We start from the raw sequence: 24,913 nt of genomic DNA, 5'->3' as shown, positions 1-24,913 counted from the left end.
AGTTATTAGCAAATCTTGCATTTCCGTTTTAACTTCATCAGTAATAGCAAGGTGGAGATAAGTCATTAGCGGGATTTGTTTCACAGATCCTGGAGGATTCTGCATGCAGCTGAGGCATGTTGGCAGTGGTGTGATTGAATTTTTTTTAGTGTGCAGCTTTCTGAAACACAAGTAGGAGTGCCCTTTGAGCTTCATGCTTTTGTGCCTGAGCATTTGAGAAAGAGATAATGATCTCTGAGTAGATAGGAGCGCTTCTGTCAGAGATTAGTTATTGATTGTAAGAAAATCAAATTTGCTTCTTGAAATGTTCTGTCTTAGAATTGCATTGGCCTTTTCATCCCCACGGCTGGTTTGACCCTCTGGTAGGTGACAGAAGTTTAAACATAAAATAAGAACCCTTTTCCACCATTTTATGGAGTGATCATTTATAGAACTCCTTGAAATGCAGTCTCCTTTTGTTCTGTGATTCATTTCTGGCAAAAAGTATCTTCTGGGTTGATTCCATTGAGATGTGAGAATAGAGAGTGGAATAAATCATGAAATGCCCGTCTTCAGGGCAGTAGCAATATAATTTTACCATGAAAATTATCTAATAGAGATGATACATGCTATGTAGACAATATGTAAATTGTATGCAAATGACTAACACCTGACTATGGCCCTGAGGGAAAAAGCTTATTGGATCCCATTGTTCTAATTGGCTCATCATTCTGGGTGTCTGAATCAGCCCCTGGTGATACCAGATACTCTGGCTTGCATGGCAATTGTCTGTAATTTCTAATTCAGTCTGTTACCTTTCTGACCTCAACTCTTAACTGCTCTGTGCCTTGCTCACTTCCACCCGGCCATGCTATCCTCTTTGCTCAGACATTGCAGGGCCATGGCACCTGTTGAGTTTCTACCCAAAATGCTCTTCCCCAGATGTCAGCATGGCTCCCTCCTTTGCTTCTTCAGGTCTTTAAATCAAATGTCATCTTCTCGTGAGGCCTTCCCTGCCAACCTATCCAAAGTTGGAAAGCCCGCCCACCTTTCTCTCTGCTTTGTGTTTTTACATATCTCCGTTTTATGTTATCATGTAATCTAAAACACTTTGTATTTTACTGATTTACTTATTTTGATCTCTTTACCAGAATGCCACTTCCATGAAGTGGGGATATTTGTCTATTTCATTCATTATTATATCCCAATTGCCTAGGGCAGTGCCTGGCACATAGTAGATGCTTAGGAAATACTTGGGTCTCTGAAGAATGTGTGTTGGTTGCTTTTTGGACATTTTGTGTTTACTTATAATTAAATGTGAGTGGTGTATCATTTCTAGACTCTTCTGTCTCTTGGAAAAGGAGAGGAGATACTGAGTCATGGTTGGTATTTTTAAAATTAGGTTTTCAGGGAAGGAACAGTGGTTTTAGACAGTGGTTAAAATTGAGGTTGGGAAAATTCATTGCTCTCAAGTAGTTATTGCAGTGATAGCATTTGCAAGGTGAGGTCCTTTATCAGCACACGCAGTGGCTAGTTAGACACAATCCCTGGCCCAGGGAAGGTCATAGTGTAGGGTAGACAGGAAGGCATAGACAGATGACTCATGTATAAAATACATTAAGTGCTATGAGTGTGAATAGCATTTAATCTTTGGCATCTGTAGATATACTATCAAACATGATCCCCGCCATCATGGATAATTGATTAAAACATTTAAATCAATGTATTTTATCTTCACCTATTTAATCCTTAATGAATTTACTGTTTAATTGTTTAAGAATTAGTGTGTTGTATGGGACTTTGATATTAAAAAGTACCCTCCCACCCCCAAATGCTAACCAAGCTACCAGTTATGGTATTCAACAAAGAGTTGTGGTGACTTTTTTGGAGCTCAGTTGACGAGAGTGAGTGAATCACCTCTAGCAGCAGTGTCATGGCTAAGCATGGACTCAGGAGCAAGCTTGTATGGATTTGAATCCCAGCTCTGTTCTTTCCTAGCTGTGGGACATGGCGAAACATTGAATCTCTCTGTGCCTCATTTGCCTCATCTGTGAAATGGGAAATTGTAGTACCTATCTCACGGGATTATAAAGAGGATTAAATGATTTAAGGCATAGTACTTAAAACAGTTCATGGCACACCGTATCATGCAACTGTTAACTATTATAAATATAAAGTTATTACTATTATTATTGGATCATGGCAAAGTCATCAGCCCTAACAAGGCCTTCTTTTAAAAGTTTTTTTTAAAAAAACTCTTATGATTGTTTTCTTCTCTGCTCTCATTCTTCTTGTCCCTGTTGAGCATAAATTCCCTGGATATATCTTGGTCTTTGTTTGTCTGTTCTGTTTTTTAAATTTATGTAAGTGGTATTGTCCTGCAGATCTTATATTTTCTTTTAAAACTTGTCTAACTCAGCAGTATGTTTTAATTTTTGTCAATGCTGCTGTACTTACCTCTAAGTCATTACTTGTAACTGACATATGTATACATTTTATTTATACATGCTGATGTACACCTTGAAAGCTTGAGGATCGTCGGAAACATAGATATGTATTTTCACTAAATTCTGCTGTGTTGCTGTCAAAATGAGTACAGCAGTTTGCTCTCCCGATAGCAATGAGGAAGGTCCCAGTAGCTTTATATCCTTGTCATTATTTGGTGGTGTTTCACTCTTTAATATTGGCAAATCTGGTGTGTGTAGAATCTCCCTAGTTATTTTAATTTGTATTTCTCTGATTGCCTTGATATACTCGTTAGCCATTCATGGTTCTCCTTCTGTATATAGCCTGTTTGCCTAATTTCTATAGTGTTTTCTGGCTTCTATTTGTAGGAGCTCCTTTTATATTCTCGTATTATTAATCCATTTTCTCCCAGTGTCCACACATTTGTTAATTTTGTCCAAAGTGTCATTCTTGAATAGAAACTCTTATTTATAGTATAGTCGAGTCTATTAAATGTTCAACTTGAGATTTGCACTTTTGGTCTTTTTAAGAAATGGTCTCCTACATTTAGAGTCACATAGGTAGTCTGCATTTCTTTTGTTAGCGTTATGGTTTTACTTTTTACATTTAGCCTTGTACCTTTGTATATGCTGTGAGGTACAGAGCCCGCTTTATTTTCGCTCTTCCCAATATCATTCTCTCCACTGATATATGGTGCCGCCTCTGTAATATACCAGTTTCTCACATGTACTTAAGTATGGTTTTATGCCTTTTCTCGTTTTTACTCTAGTTACTTGTTCCTGCATGAATACCACATAATCATCATGGCTTTGTTGTTCATTAATGTTTATATCTGGTAATAGGATGAATCTTTTTCTTTTTTCAAAATTAACTTGGTCCTTCACAGATCTTTCTTCTTCCATTCCTATATTAGAATAAACTTACTGACTTGCTCAAAAAATCCTGCTGAATTTTGTATTAGAATAATCATATAATAATTTGGGAGAACTGACATCTTTACCATATTAAGTTATCCTGTTCTTTAACCTGCATCTGCACCTCCATTTCCTCAATTTTTCATCGATTTCTTTGCATAGATTTAAAAAATCTTCTCCACAAAGGTCTTATGTATTTTTTATTGGATTAGTGCCTATATATCAGTCATTGTTGCTATTGTGAGCCTCTTCTTTTCTACTGTATCTCCTAGTTGGTTATTGTTGATACTGAAGAACGCTGTTGACTTGTCTAAATTCATCATACATCTGGCAACGTTGCTGGACTCATCCATTTTATTTCTTTTTATTTTTTGTAAAATGATCACATCTATGGTCAGCACCATTTTTTGTTCCTTCCCTTCCTTCTACCTCTTCTGTTTTCCTGTACTATTTTATTGACTAGTGCCTCCAGAACTATGTTAAACGTCATGATATTAGAATCCTTATGTTTTTTCTAAATCTAAAAGCAATGAAGCTAAAATTTCTGTATTAAATATAGTGGTTACTCTTATTTTTGGTATATAATTAAGTCAAGGAAACTTTTTCTTAGTCCTTTCAGATTTTCTATTAAAATGGCAATTTTGGGCATTAATGAGTGTTTGCAGACAAACATCATACATAAAATAAAATAATTTTCTTTGAGGATCTGAAATTCCAAGAAATTCTCCTGCTTTCAAGGGAGTACTGTGTGTATATTTTTAGGATGATAGGTGAAGTAGGTTGAAGTTTATCAAGAGGAAAGGTAAAAATGTATAATATCAGCTTTCTTCCTTTCTATCAAATATTTTAATGTTTATCTTGTGTTAGACACTATTTTAAATGACTAGGTTTCCATTGAGTTGAGAAGGGCTATCTAGTAGAGGCGCTGAGTGTCTAGCTAGGCTCTTTTAGTTGAATCTTGAGTAAGACTTGTGATTTGGGCCCTATTTTGGTATGTTTCACTTTACCTTTTTGAGGCTGTAGTTTTGTAGATCTGTAAAAGGAGAGGACTAGACCTGAGGTTCCTTTAGCTTGAAATTCCATAGTTCTGTAGCATGTGAAATGGAGAGAATTGGGCTTGTTCAGTAGAAAGAAGGCATCTTCACGCTTTCAGAATATCGAAAGGATCCTTGGTACTTGGAATTGCAAGGTCCCACACAAAGGATGTGGATGGAAGGTACAAAGGCTGAGAGGGTAGACGTGTGGAAGGTTTTGAAATTGCACATAACCACTTCTAGGTGGATCTGGAAGCCGGCAATAGCTAGAGAAGTGGGGGAAAAAAGGTGCTTTGTGATAACGGGGCCAAGCGCGTGAGACCAGTGCTTTAAGCCCATTTTGGACCTTTGAGCTTGACCTAGACCAAAGCTGTGCCATAGTATAGGTTAGGGATTCTGGAGTGGTTAGATTAGCTGTTAGAGAAGATTCAGCAGAATTTATTTGGGTGCTGAAAATTTTGGGAGGAAAGGCAAGCCAAAAATGTTAAGTTTTCTTTCTATTTGGAGGAAATGGAAATATGTATGCATTTGTTTGCACTGATTTTTTTCAAAGACCTAGCATTTGCATGCATAATCATGGTTTTAGTATAGTATGTTTAGAAGTAGGCTAGAGACTGACTCTGTGGGGAAAACTGCTGTTTTTCCTTTGCACAGATGTTTGCACGCATTTGTGTGTGTGTGTGTGTGTGTGTGTGTGTGTGTGTGTGTTTATGAGGTTATCAGTTTAAAGTTAGTGGAAAATGTGTAAGATATGTTGAAGATTTGCAGATGACAAGGGAAGAAATACCCTAGGTTTGTAACTTAAAGTTGAAACTCCTATTTTTGCAAGAAGATAGGAATTTGGAAAAAAAGAGCTACATATAATTTTGAAAAGTTGATCATGGGAATGAACTTGGAAATTGTCCCAGTTTTAAAAATTTTATTTCTACTTTAATTCTGTTTTAAGCTTGAGATAAGAGAATATTAAGAAACAACAACAAAGCAAGGAAAATGAAAAGATCCTTATAAAGCTATTATAACAGCAGAATGGATTTATTAAAAAAATACTCCACATTTTATTCAGATGTTGACTTCCAGGAATATGAAATTTTGAGTAATTTTAAGTCCCTGAATATACTATTTTGAAAACTGTTATACTTTTCCTTTTTTCTTGATCTTGAGGTATGTTTACTTTTGGAAGAAAAGGAATAAGTTTTTTTGCTTAGCTTTCACATATTTCGAAATGGTACATTAAGTTTTTTTTAGAGGAAGAGAGAAATGTAATGAAATGGTTTTAGTTGGTTAAATTTGTTTTTCATAATACATAACCAGGCTGTTTTGATTTTTCTGCCTCCCTTAGGCTATTTTATTCTGAAAGAGTGTCTTTTTTTTTTTTTTTACTGTAAATTCAGGGAAGCGAGGAAAATATGCTCAAAATCAAATGTCGTTTGAATGCTGTTATAATTAATTGATCTTTAGCAATTTCTCTCATCAGAAACGTTTTCTACAGAAGTAGTTGCCACAAATGTATATTCAAGATATTTCCCCCTTACTTCTTTTCAGCATTTTAATTTCAGCTTCAATAAGTCTATTATAAACTTTTGATACATGTTTTAAGAGATTTTTTAGGACTAGCTAATTATTTTTTCAATTTGGGGTTTTGTATTTTATTCTAAACTATTAATGGAATAAAATGCTTATATTTAAACTCGTTCTTCTTGTTTAGTACCCATGCAGTACTGGAATAATCTACTGGGACTTTGCCTTCTGCAACAGAATGGTTTTCGAAAATGTGAAAATTTTTTTAAGAAAGTGATAAGGCTATGTCTGTTTAAGGCTCTGTTGACAAAAACAACCTTTAAGTCCATGTAATATCTGACTCTGGGACCACGTGCCCCTTCGACTTCCTTGGTGCCCAAAGGCCTCATTTTTATTAATTTACGAATGCTAATGATGACACTACATGCTTACTATGTGGCATATTTTCACCTCCCTTTCCTCATTCCATTCTCAAACAACCCAATGAGGTCGGGAGTATCAAAATTTTAGAAATGAAAATGCCGCATTATTTTCCTAAGCCATGTAGCTTATGAGTGGTAGATCCCCAGTTTGAACTCAGGACACTGACTAGAAACTGTGCTCCTCGTCACTCCCCACACGCCCTCGTAGGACCAGATCCTCTTGCTACTCCTCTAGACACTGGAATGGTATGAAGCCTCTGCCTGACTCAGAACTCCATTTCCCTGGCTGGACGTATTCTTTCTAGTGCTTTCTCTCCCTTTCCAATCACGCATTTCCTTCATGCCAGTTTTGGTTAGTAAATACTAAGAGTATGTGTGGTGTTTGTCCCTTCCTGGAAACCTTGGGAAATTTTGGAATCCAATGAAGAGTGTAGGGAAAAATCAAGAGGTTGTTAAGTATCATGAAACCTGATTGCACGTTGAGCGCCTGGGTGGGATTTGAGCTTCAGCACTTGGCCTTTCCTGCTACCATATCCTCTTTTTTGCTACCATCCCATTTATCAGGCAGGTGCTTGCTGAGGGAGAGGACATATAGGGTGGTTTTCCTAGGGTAAGAGTGAATCTTATTCCTGAATAGAAATGGTTACCCTTGACTCAGAATTTTCCACAGATGGCACACTTGGTATTTCTAGTCGCCCCCCTAGAAATATTGAAGTAAATATTTGGAGCAAAACTCTGCCATGTTGTTCCTCAAACTCTGATAATATTTGATCTGAAATTAGTAGCAAAGATGTGTATGTGTGACATCTAAGCACAAACCCTGGAAATTTTAGACAGGCTGTGTTTTGGAAAGACTGTGCTGATTTATAGTTAAATCAAAAATTTCTCCAGTTACATATATATAAGGTTCTTTAAAAGGCAGTTTGCTGCCTCTTCTCTCTTTTTCTCCTTGTGTCTGATGACCAATGGGATTTACCAAGAGCGAGACTCTTTTGCTTATTTTACCCTGAGAGGAGGCATGGGTGTGAGATAAACCATGAAAATCCCACAGTTAATGGGAAATTAAAGGTTTTTCAACTCACGTTTACTGCTTGTGAATTCAAGTGACAGCCATTAAATAATGATCACGGGGTTAGACATCCACAGTGGAATAATTTGGCTTCTGGGTGAATTTCCTGATTTATTGCCGTTTACGGTGATATTGTTCCAAGCACAGGCGCCTGTTCCTGAGCGGTCGTCTTCTTTCGTTTCTGATGGGTTCTCATTCTACTCAGAATCTAGAGGTGTCCCCCACCCCTGCAGTCTTGCAATTTACTTGCTGACCACACAGGTTCCCTAGTAAGTATTTAAATGATATTTTGGGCTTCATCACCACTTTGATTCTGTATAAAATAAAAAGCAGATCAGTGACTGCTTATGATTTTGTGCTGAATGACTTCCTCCCATTTTAAAAATCAATAAGGCCTACATCGATCAAGTTTTAAGTGATGTAAGGAAAGAAACAAACTCTGACCAGGCCGCTCCCACATGTCAGGCACCACGCTAAGCATTTTATGTGCACGATCTAATTTAATCTTCACGATGGCTCTTAAGGGTCAATAGTATCATTCCTATTTTAAAGATTAGGAAATTGATGCTTAATAAGAAAGCTTAAATAACTCACCTGAGGTCACACAGCTAGAACCTGGTGGAGCTGGGGGACTGAACCTTGTCTGTCTGGTTTCAAAGCCCAGTGAAAAATCTGCCTTTTCTTGGGTGGGAATAAGTCTCCCGAAGAATCAAAATGTATTTTAGTAGACTCTAAATGCTTTGGCAAGTTGACTGTCATTAAGAGATTAAAGAAATAGCTTCTTTTCTCTTCTACGTTCCAAGTGCAAAGATTGAAGCTGAAAGTGGGTGATTGGTGTATTTCGTTGTGATCAAGGTATGTGTAATTCTTAGATCACAGATTTCCCCAGATATCTATAAACAAGGTTATTTAAAAGCAATACACTGCTTCTGAACTACATCAGCATTTCTAATAACTATATCTAAGTTTCAGATCCAGAGAACCTTTATAAGCTACTGTGGGTACTGCGGGATAATGTACAATGCTGAATTCTACCCAGGCTCCCACTCCGCTTCCCAACCTTCTGGTGATTTGTAAAATTACAGACTGTTAACATTTAACAAGTTTTAGAGCTGTGACTGTTATGTGAGGCAGAGGGTAAGACTGCTTTGAACTCACTGGGTTGCTTTGTGCACTGAGGCCCTGTTTTTCCCTCCATCCCAAATCCTGCTCAGGCTTCAAGTCTTTCACCCTCAGAACAGCCTTCTGTGATGAAGTCAACTCTCATTGATCTTTTTCTCACTTCATTGGCATTTTCTGGCTGTATTGCCAAATTAGCACCTTGTTATGTACTTCCTTACTCTTTGAGAGAGCGTGTGTGTGTATTTCTGTATCAGTGTCTGTGCATCTTACATCCCTAACAATACCGTAAGCATCTGTGGTGAAAGACATCTCATTTCTTCTTGATACCATGCAGTAGATATTCTTATTGGCACATGGTAGGTGTTCAGTAAATATTTGATAATCGAAATACCAAAACTGTCATGAATCCAACATGTCATCTGTCTTAAGTTGAAATGAAGTATAAGAGCATTTAGAATGTAAATTTTAAGGAGACTTTTAAAATTTTTGGATAGGTAGTATATCACATCAAAATGAAAGAATATTGAAAAAACAAACCATACAGTGAAAAACCTCGCTCTATCTCTGCTCCTACTCTCTCATTCCCTGCTTCTCTACTAATAAGTAGCAGCTTTTTTTTTCGTTTTGTGTGTATACTTCTAGAATATTTTTTGTTTTAAACAAATGATAGTAAAAGTACTCATTTTTCACATTTTGACACAGAACTTTGCATATTGTAGACTAATTCTGCACCTTGCTTTTTTTCATGTAACTCTATAATTTTGGAGATATTTTTTTTTCCAGACCAGCTCAGAGACCTTTCTCATTATTCTCTTCCAGCTTGGTAGTATTACATTATGTAGGTGTACCATCATTATGTAGGTGTACCATCATTTTTTTAACCTGTGCAATACTGATGGACATTTGGGTTGTTTCCCATCCTTTGCCACTAAACATTCTGCTGCAGTGACTAATGGGGACATGTGCCATTTCACTTGGGGACAGGGGTATTGGAGGATACAGTCTCAAACAGGGCATTGGTGGATCACAGAGAAATGCATTTGTAATGCCTGTAGGTACTGCCAAATCACCCTCACAGGTTCGTGCCACCTTATGCTCCCAAAGACTTGTTTCTCTATGGTCCTGTCAACAAGTTGTATACTCGAACTTGGATTTTTGCCAATCTGATGAGTGAAAGATGGTATCAAAATGCGATTCGAATTTATATTTATCTTATGAGTACAGTTGACCATGTTTTCATGTGGTTTAATGGGCATTTATCTTTTTTTGTGAACTGTCCACATCTTGCCCTATTTTAATAGTTTGCTGTTTTTATCAATTTCTAGGAATTATATTTCTAATTATTAATTAGAATGATGAGTCTTTTGACTGTGAAACAAGTTGAAAATATTTTTCCTAGTTTATCGTTTGCCTCTTTTGGTAGTGGGAGTAAGTCTTTAAAATTTGTTTCTGGTGCAGAAGTTTTCAGTTTTTAGATAATGAAATTTATCGAGCTTTTCTTATATGGCTTTTGGATTTTGAGGTGTTAGGTCTTCTCCACCCCAAGGCTACATGTTTTCTTATCATTCTTTTTGTTTTGCTTTGATTTTCATTTTTCTTTGATCCATTTGGGATCTGTGATCTGAGAGATGAATCCAACTTCGTTTTTCAGATGGCTGCCCAGTTATCTCAATACCAGTTATTGAAAAATTCTTTTCCACTGAGCTGAGATGTCATCTTTATCACATACTAAATCATTTGGATGAAATATAAACACTGCACTAACAAATAGGGATGATTTAGTACATTAATTCATACAGCAAACATTTATTAAGCACTTAATAAATTAAGCAATCATTATGTGCCAGGTCTTGGGGATATAAAGATGAGTTTGAAAGAATCTCTTAAGAAAGTAGCGGGACAATGAATGTAACCCCGATGCATGGAATAAGAGCAGTGGAGAGGCTGAGACAGACAGGGAGAAGCTTCACACAACAGAGAACACTGAGCTGAGCCTTGAAGGCTCATCTGAAGTTTGCCAGCCAGGAGGGAGGAGGACATTCTAGGAGGAGGAGCTAATAAATGCAGAGGTGCACAGATCCAGGAGACTCTGAGTAGCTAGTTCTTCATGGCCATAATGTGGGGCAGAAGACAGTTGGGGATGAGACCAGAGGCTGGTTAATGGAAATTATCTCTCAGGTGAGTGAGTGCAGGTTTGGGGCATGAGGTGTTGTTGTACCTCCTCCATGCCTTCATTCCTCTAAAACAGATGAAGGGGAAAGATTAAGAGGTCCAGAATAAATGGAAGCCAACACTTAGCTGTGTTCTACAGGTCGGTTGTTGAGTTTTGACACTGTTGCTTATTCTAGACTACTCCAAGCTCCCGAAGCCGAAGTCTCACTTTGCTCCCCCATGGAACACCCTGTTCTGCGTCTCCCTGTAGCCAGAGACACCTCAGCGCGGGGGCCCCCGGTGTTGTCACAATCACGCATCACAAGTCGCCTGCAGCTGCCCGAAGAACCAAGAGTCAGTATTCCGGCCAGCTTCATGAAGTCAGAGAGGTAGGCTTTGCTCTCCTACTAGGTTAAGTGGTCCATGGGAGTTGAGGGCTGCGACCGTTGCTCTGCCAGCTTCTCTTTGTACCATCTTCATTACAGAGACAGAGAGAGAGGACCAGCAGTGAATGTCCCACCCACGCAGCAGTGACAATCCCTCCTCTTTTTAAAAAATAATTATTATTTCTGTTTCTTAGGTTAAGTGAGTTGTTAGGAGACCTCTGTCAAAGCTCGGAAAGCAGAGAAAGCAAGCTGACAGAGACATGGATGTCAGCGGAAGTATAATCAAAGGCTCCATGCTCATAGCAAAGAATAGACAGTACAAAATCATGGGCAGTCCGAAAGAAATTGAGGGTGTTTCGAGACTCTGGAAGCTTTAGGCCTATAGCTTTTCTCCCTCTTTTCTGCCCTGCTTTCCTTTATGAAGTGCTTACCTCTTCCCCACCATCACAGACATGCTCCAGGAGTAGGGTTGGGTAGTAAAAAGAACACTGTCCTTGGCATCAGAAGACTGTTGCTTGAAAGCAAGTCTTTTAACAGCTTTGAATCTGAGCATCTGTACCTGTAACATGGAGGTAACCCAGGCCATACCAATCCGTTAAGGAGGATTCAAGGTTCCTTTGTGATCACACACATGAAGTCCCTCCACCTGGGAGTGCCTGGTCAACACGTATGGGGCTGTGTTTTGTTTTACTTGTGATACACTGGGAGTTCATCACTTTGGGGGGGCCTGAGTCTTCAGGTTTCACATCATCCTTTGCAGCTATTATGGAGAACAGACTATATAAAATAAATGATGTGGATCTTGGTTGTCTAACTTCTGTTGAGTGCTGAGGCTTCTTATCTGCTGCTGACCTGTGTATAGACCAGCTTGTCCTCTTAGCTAGCAGATCTTGTCCTGTGTCAAGCAGGAGAATGGGACTCCTAGAATAGGGTCTTGGGTCTACTTGCGTCAACCTGCATCTTATTTTATTTTAAAAATGTCACGAGGCAAGTAGTGCTATGTCGACTATCTTGGTGTGATTCTAGTCTAGGATAGAAAATCTGAAATCTTCTGAACCAAATCTGTAGATGCAAATGAAAGATTTTTTTCTTGATAGATTTATACATGTGCATACACTTTTTTGCCTAATAGAAAAAGTGCCAAATCGTATACTTCCTTTGAAATAGTCACTCTGATGATAAAAAAATTGAGTATGAGTCTACATTTGCTACATTGGATGATACGAGGAATGGTTGTACATATGTGTATATTGTTTTTCATTTTTTTCATAACACCATTACAAAAAACTGTATCATGGAAAAACTTTGAATGTACACAGAGTAGAATAGAATAATGGTACCCATCATCCAACTTAAACAATTTCAACCTTCTATTCTTGTTTCATCTATTTATCATCTCTTTTCCACTACCACTTTTTTTTTGTTGATTGGGTATTTTAAGGAGATCTTAAATATTTTATCATTTTAGCATTGCCAGTAAACGCTTCAATATTTAACAAAGACTTAAAAAAACCGCAATACCATTGTGGCACTTTCATGGAAACCTCATTGCAGAAATTTTTTTCTGTAAGTACTTTAGAGACTATAACCTTAAAAAAAAAAAAAAAAAAAAAAGGCAAGTTGAAAGTTCTTGATATTTTAAGAATTATTTTAATTCTATTATAATGAATCTCTGATAGACTTACTGTTGTAAGCGATAAGAGGCTTTGTACATATGAAAAAAATTGGGGTGCTTGTGTTTGATGAGCAGTGGCTTAAATAAAAGTTGAGGTACTTTACTTGATTTTTAATAGCATTTGATTCAATATAATGCCAGAATCTTTCAACCTTCATTTTTTAAAGTCAAGTTTTTAAGAGTAAAAGTATGTTCTTTGTATATGTGTGTATAAAAACATTGATTATATAAAGTACATAATGCAAGTTTACATTGCAAAAGAAGTCTAAAGAAGAAAATCAGAATTACCTATAATCCTACCTGTTAATCTTTCAGTGAATTCACTTGGTGAGGTTTTTTTCTGTATTTGTTACATACATAGATACGTGAAAGGTCATATAGTATAATCTAAACTTTGTAAATTATTACATATTTGCATATATGATTTTTTTTGGTTTGTTTTCTCTCCATTTTCCATTTACTGGGTGGAGGAATTATAATTTCCCAGAGAGTCTCATTCTGTGAAAAATAATTAGGCAAAATGTTTCTGTAGCCATTTGTAATTTTTTTTTTTGTACTCTTGGGCAAGAGTCTTTCTCTTCAGGTGATTACTTTTGTCTACCAATGACCTTTCTTGCTGAAAATTAATTTTAAGTGAACTCGTTGGGATGTACAGACATTAGCAATTGAGAGAATTGTAGGGTACTGAACAGCCTCTGAAGGAAGAGTTGAAAGTTGTGATTCTCAGATACCATGTCCGGCTTCACTCCTGATTGGAGAAGAGTAGCTGTTTTGAGACATCTGTCATTTTATGATGTTGACAGGCCACCCTGAGAACTATCTGAGCGAATTGCACTTATACCAGAAAGTTCTGCAGTTTTAAAAGTATAAATTTCAGAGTATAAAGGTCTCTGCTTTTAGATTCTACTGTATTTGTCTATAAAATAACTAGAAGAAAATGGAATAGCATTTTTAACCCAGCTGTACAGGGAAGGCAAACTTAGGACCACTGAAGCGATGGAGAAAGTCATCATACACAAGACAGATGTGCCTGAATATCTGAAGAATAAAAGAAAAATAGCCCAGCCAAAGGCAATAGAATAAATTTTAAATGGAGTGCCATAGCATGGGTGAAAATAATGAGACAGCTTAAAAGATTAAATGGTTATCATCTGAGATATGAAAAATTGAGAGACCAAAGGTTCGTACCCAAAGTCCCGCCCAGAAGTGGTTAGGAGAGATGAGTTTAGGGAATTGGAGGCTCAATATCATCGTGAGGAGAAAAGGAACATATCTTCACTAGGAATTCAGAAAATAACCAGTAAGACTGCTTTGTCAGATTACCAGAAATGATGATAGTCCGTTATTGGTTGGGATATTAATAAACGTTGACAGTGTTGCACATTGTCTTTTTGCTACAGTTTGGTGATAAATCATGGAACTGAAGCAAATACAAAGCAAAGCTGTGTATTATCGGTGACTCATATCATCCCCATTGGGAACTATATTCCGAGGAAATAATCCATGGAATTGGGGATAGAAGGAAGAAAGTTCCTTTGGGTAAAGCTATTTGTGCTAATAAACAACTCCAATACAAAACTCATGGGAATGACTAAGTGAATAATAATACACTTAACATACGGAATTACTATATAGCAACTTAAGATAAAAGTCCTGACATTGTTATCACTGCATGGGCGTGTGTAAGTGAAATAAAATCAGGATGCAGAATAATATGCACACATTGGACCCTATGTCTGTCTTAATAAAGTTCAGAAATTATTTAAAACTGGTTCCAGAATTTTGGATTTTATTTGCAAATTAAAACTTAGAATTTGGGGAGCAATGTAAGTGTTGCAAGTGTTTTTTTTTTTTTTTTTGGCCTGGTAAAGACATTTTTAAAGCACAGCAATAGTCCGTGGTTGCCACCATCTCATAAAAGCACACTTAATGCCTCTCCCCAAACAGTAGTCTTAGAATAAAAGGTTATTCACTTCACTAAATAAATTTAGTTTTCTGAAAAACATATCCTTTTTTCCCTTGGTTTTCATATTTTCTCTTGAATTAGAAGAGAGCCTATCATGGATTGATCCAGATCTAGGAATCTGTGTTTTTAAACCACTGATTACCAGCGATTTTTAACTTCAGAAATGACTTTCAATCCAACCCATCTTCTCCATCTTCTTTCTCGTTCATGCCTTACTCTGTCTCCAGGAAGCCACCCTCACTCTCCACGGTGTATAAGGTAAAGGCTGAACTCTTCAGCATGGCAGACGGGGCCTTCCACAGACTGCCTTGTCTCCACCTCCCTTGCCTCGCCTCCTGCCCTCACTCTTTTGCGTTCCCACCGTGCACTTAAGTACCTCTCTCTTTTGGGAGGTACATTGCCCAGTAGAGCTTTCTGCTGTGATGGAAATGTTCTATAACTGGGCTCTCCACTATGGGGCCAGTGAGCTCTTGAATGTGCTAGTCTGAATAGTGATGTATCATAAATGTAAAATGCACAGTAGATTTCAAAGACTTGGTACAAAACAAATGTTTCATTATATTTTTTAATACTCATTACACGTGGAAATGAAAATATTTTCTCTGTGTTGGAATAAATTAAATATATTAAAATTAACGTCACTTGTTTCTTTTAACATTTTTAAATGTGCCTACAGATAATTTAAAATTATGTAGTGCTTCTCACTTGTGGCTTGCATTATCTTTCTCTTGGACAGCGGTGCTCTAGACTGTGGGATTGCTCACTCAGTGATTCCTCCATCCAGTCTACAGGTTTTAATTGAGCATCTACTATGTATCAGACACTGAATTTTTATGCCGAAAGCTGTGTCTTAGTCATCTTTGCATCTCTAGGCTTAGCATAATTCCTGGACATGTAGGTTGAACATAACTGATTTAAGGATCCATTTTCTAGCAGTTAAGAGTGCTTTAGAAATGGAACGTGGACGCATCGAAGGGTTGCTTAGATAACTAGGGGGTGGGTGTGAGCGAGGGGAAACCTGACTGTTGGTTGAGGGTTGAGTCAGGTATTCCTATGGTCTCCTCTGACTCTGGTAGTGTTGGGTGGGCGGACATGTAAATGAATATGTGAGGGCAAGTGATGACAGAGTGAGCCTCTGAATGCTGGACTTGTTTTATAAATACAATCTAATACTTTTTTAAAAATCAGTTTGAACCTTAAGCTTTTTAGCATTTCCGGATTGCAGTGTATGGTGTATGGTATAATAAACTTGTATTTTAACTTTTATACTTTCAGTTACATTATAACAGGTTTTAATGTGGCTCACATTTGTTTAAATTAGGATACAGGTGCAGTTGGTATAAGTGCAGTGTATATTTTTATAAAATTCTGGTTTGCTAGATGCTTTCTGAAAAAATACAACCCTAATACACATTCATACTAATGTGTGTGTGCACACATCTGCGGACACACACAAATTGAATAGAAGAAAGGAAGTCGAGGTGTTTCTCTTTTTCTAATTCCTTGTGACCATTCCCCACAAGTGACCCTTGAGATGTCCTGTGTATCTGTGAGCATGAGAGCACGTGTATGTGCACGGATTCATGTGTACGTAGGGGACTGTTTGTGGTCTACGACTGGTTTTATTTTAACTATTCCTTGGATTAGAGTTAGGAAAATTCTCCAAAGAGAGCACCTGCTGAAATATTTCTCTAAAATGTTAGAGAAATTGCCTATTGGTGATAGGCATGGCCATAATAAATATTTGAGAAACAGAATAAACTTTGTAGAGCCCAGGTTCTTGTGGCTTTGAGTACGTTTTTTAGTTGTGACATTCGAGACTTAAAAAAAACACACTTAATTTAATAGATAGACTTTGAATTCTGTAGCTCGAAGAAAGGAAAGGTCATGCTGTTAAACTGTACTGGGTACGTGTGAGGCATAAATTTAGATTTAATTAAGCTTTCAGTTAGAATTTATTGACAAATAGGAATTATCCTTTTCTTAAACTTTTTCTTTATCATTAAACACTTTGTTTCTAGGCACATACTCATTTGAAGAAAGACCTGTTTGCCGCACTGGTTTGTACTGGGTAGATAAACTGTATCGAGGCCGTGTAATTTAATATGGTTTTAAATCTTTCACACGGTATAAAATGCAGAGTCGTGTGTTTATGTGGTTCCAGCTCTGTGAATTTATATGTTTCTTCATGTAATTGCACTGTCATATTTACTTAATACACATACAAAGGAAGTGCTTTAATGAAGTTGCTGTCTTTATAAATGATACCAGCTCAGGATTCTCTCCCTTCAGGATGATTTGGTTTGATCCTGGTGCATATGAATGTGGTGAATACTTGCTTCGAAACATTGAATCATGTACAGCCTTTGCTATGGAGGCAGTAACTGTAAAATATCACACGAACCAATATTTAATAGCTGATGAGTTTTAAAGTAGCAGTCAGGCCTGGCAGCACTGAATATGGGCCATCCTATCACCAAGGAAACCACATTTAAGGTATAAAGTACATTTATCCATTTTGTGAACAGAATGTTGATTTTTGAAAATGTCCTGCATTAATTCTCCTGTACATTTTCTGGATAAATGATGACAAGTAATCCTAGCATGCAGTTTTGGTAGCAATTTGCCATCTCTCAAAATTAAGTTTGCTGTAGATTTAAATGTTCAAAAATTACAATGTGGAGTGTGGAAGTTAGTTAATAACCAGCGATTTCCAAATGTTTTAAAAGCAACAGTTTTATTTCTGAGTAAAATTATTACAGATCGTTACTACTTAAAAACAGGTAAAGGTAGTGTTTTATTAGTGCAGATATACTTAAGAAGGTAAGACAGGCATTTATTGATTATGAAGCAAGTTGACCTGGAACGGTATTTATGATCACTATTGCAGTCCCTCATCAGCCTCTGTATCTGGGCAATTTGAAACAAACGTTCGTGTTATGCGTAGAACACAGTTTGAGAGTCAGTGGATTTTGGCATTAACAGTGTTGCAGATGAACAATAACGAAAGCAAAATAGTGAGATAATGTCCCGTTAACCCCCAGCTTGTCTTCTCCGAAGCTGCTGCCCTGGGAGAAGGATGCTCTGCCCTGTTAGCCTGCTTAGCACAGGGCTGGGGGCAGAATTAACCACAGAAGTAACTGCTGGATTTCCCAGAAAGCTAGGCGCGTTTATAATTTTCTGATCGTCACCGACTATTCTTTCTTGAAAGATAGGTTCCAGCCTATCTTTCCCTGTTTTCCCATTTTTATCATGCCTTGTCACAGAGTTCCTTCCTTGCCCTTAACTGACCTTGCGAAGTTCTTTTCTTTCATTTTCTTCATCTGGTTACATTTGGAAATTGGGCAGTTATTTGTTCACTTGTTTATTGTCTGACCCTGTCTTGTCTCTCAATCTAGAGCATTTAGGTTTTTCTTAAACTCTAGGAAAAGCACCTAGCACATAGTAAGTGCTCAATAAAAATTTGAGCAAATGAGTGATTTTTCCATAAGGGGATTATAGCCTTTGGAAAACCCTCCTCCAACAGATTTGGTTAAAGCTTTTGCCGAGAAAGGAGTTTCTTGCCTTATAGCATATTTTTAGGACAATTATGATCCCAAAGTAGAAGCAACGGGGAATTTGGGCCCAAATGTATTATGTGCTAATACATTGTGGCTACCTTCCATCATGCCCCAGACACACTAGGTGCTTCTTCTCATTCCTGGTAAACTTTAATACTGGCCTGAATTTTTAGTAAATATATCTATGTTATAATTATTTTTTAAAATCTTCCCACTAGTGTATAAGATCTTTCCCCAAAGGCGTGGATTCATTAATAACAATAGCATTCATTATGTGAACATTATATATTTCATACTTCTTGGGATCTTGCTGTGTGCTGAATACTGTGCTCAGCTTTACTTGTGTTATTCCCATGTCAGCCTTGTGTTATAAATACCATTGGTGTCTCTATTTTACAGATAGGGAATTGAGACATAAAGATTAAGGCAAAGAGAAGTGTATAAGCCAGGATAAAAGCAGAGAAAAAACCAGTAGGTGATCTGTTTTAATAAGAGATTTATTGCAAGGAATTGGCTTGTGTCCAGTTATGGAGCCTGTCTAGGAAGTTCCACAATCTCTAGGGCAGGCAAGGACTCTGGGGCACAGGTGGACATGACCATCTACAGGCGGCATCACATTAGGATTTTCAGAGAAGCCTCAGCTCTGCTCTAAGGCCTTTCAGTTGACCAGGTCCTCCATCTCAAAGTCAACTGATTATGAACTTTAATGACACCTGTATATAATTCCTCACGGAAACATCTAGATGAGTGTTAGATTGAATCTGTAGCCTCGTCAAGTTGACACATCAAAAAGACCGTTACAAGAGGTCACACAGATATGAAGTGGTTGATTCTGGCCGAGGTGTCAGTTTCTGTGTTGAGAGTTGGGCAAAATGTGGAATTCCTGATTAGTCTATATAGGACACGTGAGGATTTATGCCTGCCGAGTGCCCGCCAGTAACACTGGCAGCATCTGGGTAGTCTCCAGGCAGCTGCTTCCCTAGTCACTAGTGATTAAAAAAAAGTTTGGTTAATTATATTAGCTTTTTGAGTTTTGTACTGTGTGATTCCTCTATCCTCACCAAAGTGGATCAGGCCAGCTGTTGCTGCCTTATCCTCTAACCTGGCCATTGGACACTGAGATGGTCTCAACTGAGACCTCTAGAATGAGATTAACTGGCCCTTTTGGGTGTGAACGGGAAGCACGCAGATGCCAGGAAGTGGAGAAGTAGTGCAGAAACTAACTGCTACCAACAGCATAAGCAGTTGAGTCACAGATGAGTGGCTTCCTAGAGATTACTGTGAGAATTGCTTCAGCATCACATTAGGATTTCCAGGGAAACAGAACCAATAGGGTGTATGTGTGGTGGTGGGGGCGGGGCGGGGGATGTGTGTGTGTATGGAATTGGTTCATGTGATTATGGATGCTGGCAAGTCCAAAATCTGCACGGTGAGCCGGCAGGCAGGAGATCAAGGGAAGAGCCAACATTGCAGTTCGAGTCCGTAGGTTGCCTACTAGTAGACTTTCTTCCTGTTCAGAAGAGGTCAGTCTTTTGTTCTGTTCAGGCCATCAGCTGATTGGAAGAGGCCCATTGGTGTTATGGGGGGCAGTCTGCTTAGCTCATAATTCACCAGTTTATATGTTAATCTTATCCAAACACACTCTTACAGAAACATCCAGAATTATGTTTGTTCAACTATCTGGGTACCCTGGCCTAGCCAAGTTGACATATAAAGTTAACCATCACAAGCATCCTGGACTGTCTTATTTCCCCTTGCAGTCTTACCATACACGTGTGTTTCCTGAGCCTGTTTCTGGAAAGCTAAGAGCTTGATTATCGCCAATCAAACCGTGTTGGTTACTGCGCTCAACTGTGCGTCCGTCCAGCACTGGTCTCTGATGTGGGAGGATGGAATGATGTATGTAGCCCTGGCTCCCGCTGAGGAACTCGATAATCTAGGTGGTTGGTTAAACTAACATGGAAATTATTCAGTGCTACGATTGTTAACGGCAGTAGGGATTCGCTGGAAGGTGAGGCCAGTGTGGGCTGGCTGTCCCTCCACATAGACCTGCATCCTCTGGGCTGCATAAGTCATCGGGACCCTTGGAAGAATCACCCCTGGATTATTAGAATATGGCTAAGCCAAACGTTTATATGTATATATGTGGAGTATCTTCCTCTATCTCCCTCTGGCTCAGCAATACATGTTTCAGACACGTGTGAAGCTTTGCACTGAGAAGGAAGCTAAGTGGTGGATTATTTTGTCACAGTTCTATGACAAAGACCTCTGCCTATTTTTACCTCATGTGGCAATTTAATACAAAGGAGTCTTCCTGTAAGCGCTCTAGGCCTTGAGATAAAATGCAGATTTTGGATGCTGAGTAGACAAAGGTAGTTGACGGAGTTCATCTTGTGGGTATCCAAGCTACCCTCGGAACTTGTGTGATGATCTTATTTGTGGTGATTTCTGCAGAGTACATTGTCATTTTTTTTTGGTGGCTCATAGTAGTATGCCAGGATAAGATAGATGTTCTTCCTAATTTAAAACCCAGTTTGTAGGTCAATTACATGAGTTTCCTTACCTACTCACCTACTGTAGCCACCTCTTCCCCACCCCTGCTATTATTTTTTGCTGCTTTGATCTGAATTTTCTTTAGTTCATTTTTTTTGGGGGGTGCTTTTTAGAGTAATGAAAATTTCTATATCTTTATCATGGTGGTGATTACACAATTATAAATTTATCAAAAATCACTGAAATGTACTTAAAATGCATTTGTTCTATTACATATAAATTATACCGCAATAAAGTTGATTTAAAAATTAGTTTTATGGTAACAAAACTAAAACACATTACTGAAATCAGATTTACTTAAACCTGTGGCATGGTTAACTGTCTACTCCTAGATAGCCTAAGTTTCCCGCATTTGTTGTCCAGAATATAAAATTTACCTATTTTGCAACTTTACAATTGAACTTTTTGTACATTATCTCCTTTAAAGCTCAATCCAGTTCTATTAGCTGTTGAAGGATCTAGGACTCTTTGTGCTGTTATTTGAACCTCTGTTCTTTCTTTTTAAAATTGAGGTATAATTGACATATAACATTATACTAGTTTCAGGTATACAACATAATTTTTCTTTCTTTTCTTTCTTTCTTTCTTTCTCTCTCTCTTTCTCGTTCATTCATTCATTCATTCATTCATTATTTTTTTTAGGCGAGGCAACCCTTGTTTGACTTCACAGATTGCAAGGACCTTGTAAGCTTACAATCCCTTATTATTGTTTTACGCCTACAGCACCTGGTCTTCGTAGGTGGTCTCCCATCCAAGTACTAACCAGGCCCGACCGTGCTTAGCTTCCAAGATCAGATGAGATCGGGCTTGTTCAGGGTGGCATCGCCGTAGACTGTATAGCATAATTTGATATTGATATGTATTGTGAAATGATTACCACAATAAGTCTAGTTAACATCATTACCACACATATAGAGTTTTTTTTTCTTGTGATAAAGACTTTTAAGACCTACTTTCTTAGTAACTTTCAAATATGTAACAGTGTTATTAACTGTAGTCACCATGCTGTACTTTACATCTCCACGACTTAATTATTTTATAACTGTAAGTTTGTGCCTTTTCCTCACCTTCATCTATTTCACCCACACCCCACCCCTGCCTCTGGCAATCACCTGTTTTTCTCTGTGTTTATGAGCTTGGTTTTTGTTTTAGTTTTAAGATACCGCATTTAAGTGAGACCATACGGTATTTGTCTTTTCTGTGTCTGACTTAATTAACTTTGCATAATGCCTGCAAAGTTCATCTGTGTTGTTGCAAATGACAAGATTTTATTTTTTATGGCTTTATAATATTTCTTCCCTCCCCCTTTCTGTGTGTGTGTGTGTGTGTGTGTGTGTGTGTGTGTGTGTGACGTGTGTGACATTTTCTTTATCCATTGATAGATCCACTGGTGGACACAGGTTGTTTCCATATCTTGGCTATTATAAGTAATGCTGCAGTGAACATGAGGGTGCATATCTTTTCTAGCTAATGTTTTTATTTTCTTCAGATAAAACAAGTAGAATTGCTGAATCATATGGTAGTTCTGTTTTTACTATTTTGGGAAACCTCCATACTGTTTTCCATAATGTCTGCACCAATGTATATAACCACCAACAGTGCGCAAGGGTTCCATTTTCTCTGCATCCTCCCCAACACTATTTCTTGTCTTTTTGATAATAGCCATTCTAACAGGTGTGAGGTGATATCACATGTGGTTTTGATTTGCATTTCCCTGATCATTAGTGATGTTGAGCATCTTCTTAAGTACCTGTTAGCCATTTGTATGTCTTAAGAAAAATTTATTCAGATCCTCTGCCCATTTTTTTTAATTGGATGTTTTCGTTTGTTTGTTTTTGCTATTGAGTCGTATGAGTTTTTTAAATATCTTTTGTATATTAGCTCCTTATCAGATAAATGATTTGCAAATATTTTCTCCCATTCTGCATGCTATCTTTTCATTTTGTTAATGGTTTATAGTTTAATGTAGTTCCACTTGTTTATTTTTGCTTTGGTTGCCTTCGCTTCTGATGTTAAGAAACTCATTGCCAAGCCTAATGCCAAGGAGCTTACCCCTTGTGTTTTTTCTAGGCGTTTTATGGTTTTAGGTCTTATATTCAAGTCTTTTTTTCACTTTGAGTTCATTATTGTGTGTGATGTAAGATATGGTCCAGTCTTTTACATGTGGCTGTTCAGTTTTCCCAACTTCGTTTGTTAAAGAGACTGTCCTTTCCCAATTGTATATTCTTGGCTCTTTTGTCATAAATTAATTGACTACATATGTGTGTGTATATTTCTGGGCTCTCTGTTCTGTTCCATTGATCTGTGTGTCTGTTTTTATGCCAATGCCATACTGTTTTCATTACCATAGCTTTGTGATACAGCTTGAAATCAGGGGGTGTGATGCCTCTGGCTTTGTTCTTGTTTCTCAAGATTGCTTTGTCTGTTCAGGGTCTTTTTTGTTTCCAATCATGTTTTAGAATCATTTGTTCTGTTTCTGTGAAAAAATGCCATTGGAATTTTGATCAGGATTGCATTGACTCTTTAGATTGCTTTGTGTCGTACAGACGTTTTATGAATATTTTTCCAATCCACGAGCATGGGTTATCTTTCCATGTTATTTGAGTCTTTTTCAGTTTCTTTCATCAGCGTCTTATGCTCTTCTTGCTTTTAAACATGGTCCAAGAGACATCTCATCTATTTTAAAGAATTCATATGTCATCTGCACAGAGCATTCGTATGTTAGCCACAGACATCTCACCTATCCTCTGAACCTGCTTCATACTCAATTTATCCCATCTCAGGATATAATGCCACCTAATAAACATCTCAAAGTGGTTATCGAATCCAGCTTTTACAAAAGAAAACCTAAGGGTTATTTAGATTACTGTTCTTTACTTCCCGCAGCTACTCTGTCTAAAATCTCGCCCTCTCCCTACTGGAGGCTCTCCTACTACATGGTTAAATCTTTGGGGAAGAGATCATTTATTCCACATTTCATTCCTCATAGTATCTACAGCAGTGTCCCGAGCGTCACAATTTCACAATAACTGGTTGTCACGTGAATTAATACATCAAACTATCGACCAATCTACTATAATTACCATTTCCTTAACAGTTTCTACATGATACACTTCAGTTTGGGCAAATAACTCTCTTAGCACGGATAGTCACATTCTTACAGAAGGAGAAGGAGACCCAGAGAAGTGAAGTTCTAGAAGCAGTGAGATTTCAGTTCTTAGTAGAGGAAAAGGAATGCCTTCAGAATCCCTCAGACAACTTCCTTTTAGCATCTTTCCCCTTACTTTGAAGGCTTTGCTCTCCAAATACAGAATTCCATTAACAGAAGACTTCTCCATGGTCGTGTAAAGAGTACCAACCCTGGCAGAGGCTTTACTGTAAGACTGCCTCAGTTTCTTCCTCTGTGATTTATGGGTAGGGTTAGATGTTAATATACGTGAAAGTCCTTTGTAAGTACAGCACCAACAAATATAAAGGATCATTTCTCATCCTGTGAGAGGTGGGGAGGCATGGATTTGCCCAGGGATGGCAAATAGACCCTATATCTCATAATAATTTGCCCAAAGCACTACTTTAGGAAAAGCTGAGAGAAAGCTTTGCCCTGGTCCCTGTAGGGGGCTTGAAGACTAAATAGCCCAGGTGATCTCCAAATTCCATTTAACTTTCAGTATGTGTGATTCTAGCCTTATCAAAACTACACATCTTATGCCTTGGCACACACTATTATTTAGGTCTTCTGAAGGCTTTTATTTTTGTTTTTAAAAAATTTAATTGGAAAAAACATTTTTAAAAAAATTAAGGTATAATTGACCGTGCAACATTATATTAGTTTCAGGCGTACAAGGTAATGATTTGGTATTTGTATACATTACAAAATGATCACTACAGTAAATCCAATTAATGTCACTCAAGATACATAGTTACAAATTTTTTTTGTAGTGAGAGCTTTCAACATCCACCATCCTAGCTACTTTCAAATATGCAAAATAGTATTATAGTAAGCATGGTCATCATGCTGTACACTACACCCTCATGACTTATTTTATAATTGGAAGTTTACACCCATAAATTTTCTCTAGTTTCTTAAGGTGTCATATC

At 37.7% G+C, this 24,913-nt stretch overlaps 1 protein-coding gene and 1 pseudogene across 1 annotated transcript in view; one reads left to right on the top strand and one right to left on the bottom strand.

Annotated features, from left to right (window-relative positions):
• OSBPL10 (oxysterol binding protein like 10) overlaps positions 1-24,913 on the top strand; it is a 252,541-nt gene that overhangs the window by 109,639 nt on the left and 117,989 nt on the right. The window contains exon 5 of the mRNA XM_011361186.2: positions 10,873-11,064. Coding sequence (XP_011359488.2) covers positions 10,873-11,064 — 192 coding nt within the window. The remainder of the gene's footprint in view (positions 1-10,872; positions 11,065-24,913) is intronic.
• On the bottom strand, positions 21,530-21,648 carry LOC111737136 (annotated as a pseudogene).

Source organism: Pteropus vampyrus, unplaced genomic scaffold (genome assembly GCF_000151845.1).
Source record: "Pteropus vampyrus isolate Shadow unplaced genomic scaffold, Pvam_2.0 Scaffold1, whole genome shotgun sequence".
Taxonomy (NCBI): Eukaryota; Metazoa; Chordata; class Mammalia; order Chiroptera; family Pteropodidae; genus Pteropus; species Pteropus vampyrus.
This window is presented reverse-complemented; position numbering and strand designations above follow the sequence as displayed.